The sequence below is a fragment of the Electrophorus electricus genome, chromosome 4 (assembly GCF_041902795.1).
Source record: "Electrophorus electricus isolate QZ-2024a chromosome 4, ASM4190279v1, whole genome shotgun sequence".
In the NCBI taxonomy this organism is placed as follows: Eukaryota; Metazoa; Chordata; class Actinopteri; order Gymnotiformes; family Gymnotidae; genus Electrophorus; species Electrophorus electricus.
Window position 1 is genome coordinate 10817501 of NC_137500.1, and position 2500 is coordinate 10820000.

Genomic DNA, 2500 nt, shown 5'->3' on the forward strand with positions numbered 1-2500 from the left:
ATAAAAATACTTCATACTAAGCTCTAAACACACACAACCATTTATTAAGTGCTGACATTCATTTTATATATATTTATATATATATTAAAAAAAACAACATGTGAAAGAGGGGTATCAATGTCACATTACATTTGATGGCGTTTTCAAAGGAATAATAGTTCTCCATTTATATAATAAACGAAGTTACCATCCTCGTCTCCAAATGGGCGAGGAACTGATACAAACAACAAACCAAGAAAATAGCATTCAACTCTTTACCTTTCTATTACTCAAGTGTAGGAAAAGAAAATGCCTAGACTGACAGGGCTTGTGCACGAAGTGTAAGGCGTGCACACGCTAGTACTGATGTCACTGACCATGTGTTAAGCATGTCTGAGTTCCACTGATGTCTGAGTGTGGTGTAGTGGGGTTGCGGTTTCAAGCAGTAATGGAGTAGTATAACAAAGTGGTCCCACAGTTGGCAAGTTGAACTAAGAAGAGTCTTTATATGGCTGTATCAGCTCTACTGTGAACTGTGTGCGCGCATGTGCACGCGCAAGTGCATTCATGCATGCATATGGAGTGCCTGTAAGGTGCAAAACTACAGCAGACCAAAGCTGCCTTAGACTTGTGGAATATTCATCGACATATCTGGGCGGCACACGTGAATGATGTGTACCTTGTTTGTGTGTGTGTGTGTGTGTGTGTGTGTGTGTGTGTGTGTGTGCGCGCGCACGTGTGTGTGGTGTGTGTATGTGCACGTGTGTGTGGTGTGTGTATGTGCATGTGTGATAATGCTGTGCACACCTCATGCGTTTGGGGTTTCGCAAGCCTTGCTATCTTTGTATGTGTGAGTGCACGCGTTCAACAACTATCAATGTTTATACTAATGGACATGTGTTGAGGGGTTGCTATGCACGCACACACACACGCGCGCGCACACACACACACACACACACACACACACACACACACACAAAAAACACAAATTCCTCAGGCTTCAGGAGCAGACAGGTAAAGTTCAGGTCAACCTGCAGTTCAACTAGAGTGCACATAAGGAAGTGACCTGCCCTTCTCACTTTTTGGCACGGTGGGATATGAGGACAGGGGATGGTAGATTGTCTTTTGTTCAGTCGTCCCTCTAGTTCATTCACTCCTCGCTCTCCGTCTCTATTTGGAGAGTTTGCTGATCACTCGGATAAGTGCTCCGTTTTCATCTTTCAGCCTCTGGTTATCTGCTCTTAAATCCCCCAAAACCTACAAAACACACACACACCCACATGTACACAGTAAAGATGGACCTGCCTTATGTGTTCAGTGCTTGAGAGCTAATAGTGAAGTGAGCTCAGGCAGAAGGCAGGGTGCCGGCCTGTCTGGCAGGCTGCCCGTCCGGCTGCTTCTCTTACCTTTAGCTCCTCCTCCAGCTCAGCGGCACGTCTCTGCAACATCATCCTCTCCTGACAGACGGATAGATAGAGAGAACTTGTAGTTTTGTGAGATGCAGTGTGTTTGACACACACTTCTTACAAATGTCATGCCGCACTGTGAGCAGAGAACAAGCAGGACAAAAGAACCACTCACCTTCTTCTCTAGCTCCAACAAAGCCGAGCAGTCACTGAACCGCTCCTGTCTCTGTATGACACACACACACACACACACACACACACACACACACACACACACACAGTTAGTATGTTACCATACCTGAATAAAATTTTTGCGTTTGAAATGTGCATTGTGTAAACATGTTTTGGATTGTGTACATGTACACCTGTGTCGCTTTCTCCAGCTCCATTCTGGTTACAGAGACGGTCCTCTGTGTATCCTGTAGTTGAGACTGCAACTGACTATTTTCCCGAGAGATCTCCTCAAACAACTGACACACACACACACACACACACACAAATAGACGAAGACAAGCATGAACACACACAACAAACAAGCAAATGGAATTTTAGATGATTTTATGCTCTGCGGTTGAAATCCACAGAAGCTCCATGTCGCCTACCTTCTTATAATCCTTAGTGCCTGATCCCCCTGCCATGACACGGTCATTAGTGAGACTTGACCTGTGTAGTATCACACACACACACACACACACACACACACACACACACACACACACACACACACACACACACACACACACACAGAGATGGTGCGGAGGGATTTACTTAATTTTTATGAAAGACAGTTGTCAAGCCAAAGAAAGCAAAAGGTCAAAGATCATAGCAATACCTGCTGCTCGCATGCCTGTCTGTCTGCATTGTGGGGCAAAAAGAGAAAGGTGGATGCATCAGAGTACTGATGTATAAACACATACAGCAGGGCACAAGACAAAAACACAAAAATAATAATCTAACCAATCACAGTAAACTATATGCTTTGGTGCCGATGTCACTCAGACAGGGCCTGAATGCTCATTGGTCAAACCTGTAGGTCCTGCCCACTGCTCTCCTCTTCTGCGCTGGGTTCATTATCTTCATTCTATAGGCAGGCGCACACACAAAGTTAGTGGTCA

General features: G+C 45.0%; 1 protein-coding gene across 2 annotated transcripts in view; it reads right to left on the reverse strand.

Annotated features, from left to right (window-relative positions):
- Positions 1-2500, reverse strand: part of zmp:0000001167 (protein phosphatase 1 regulatory subunit 12A) — a 30255-nt gene that overhangs the window by 1293 nt on the left and 26462 nt on the right. For both annotated transcript variants that reach the window (XM_081712343.1, XM_035523600.2), the window contains exons 19-25: positions 2413-2466; positions 2218-2240; positions 1988-2048; positions 1751-1855; positions 1561-1611; positions 1386-1436; positions 1-1236 (exon numbers count right to left, since the gene is read on the reverse strand). The exon at positions 1-1236 is cut by the window's left edge and continues 1293 nt beyond it. In XM_081712343.1, coding sequence (XP_081568469.1) covers positions 1150-1236; positions 1386-1436; positions 1561-1611; positions 1751-1855; positions 1988-2048; positions 2218-2240; positions 2413-2466 — 432 coding nt within the window. In that variant the 3' untranslated portion in view covers positions 1-1149. The remainder of the gene's footprint in view (positions 1237-1385; positions 1437-1560; positions 1612-1750; positions 1856-1987; positions 2049-2217; positions 2241-2412; positions 2467-2500) is intronic.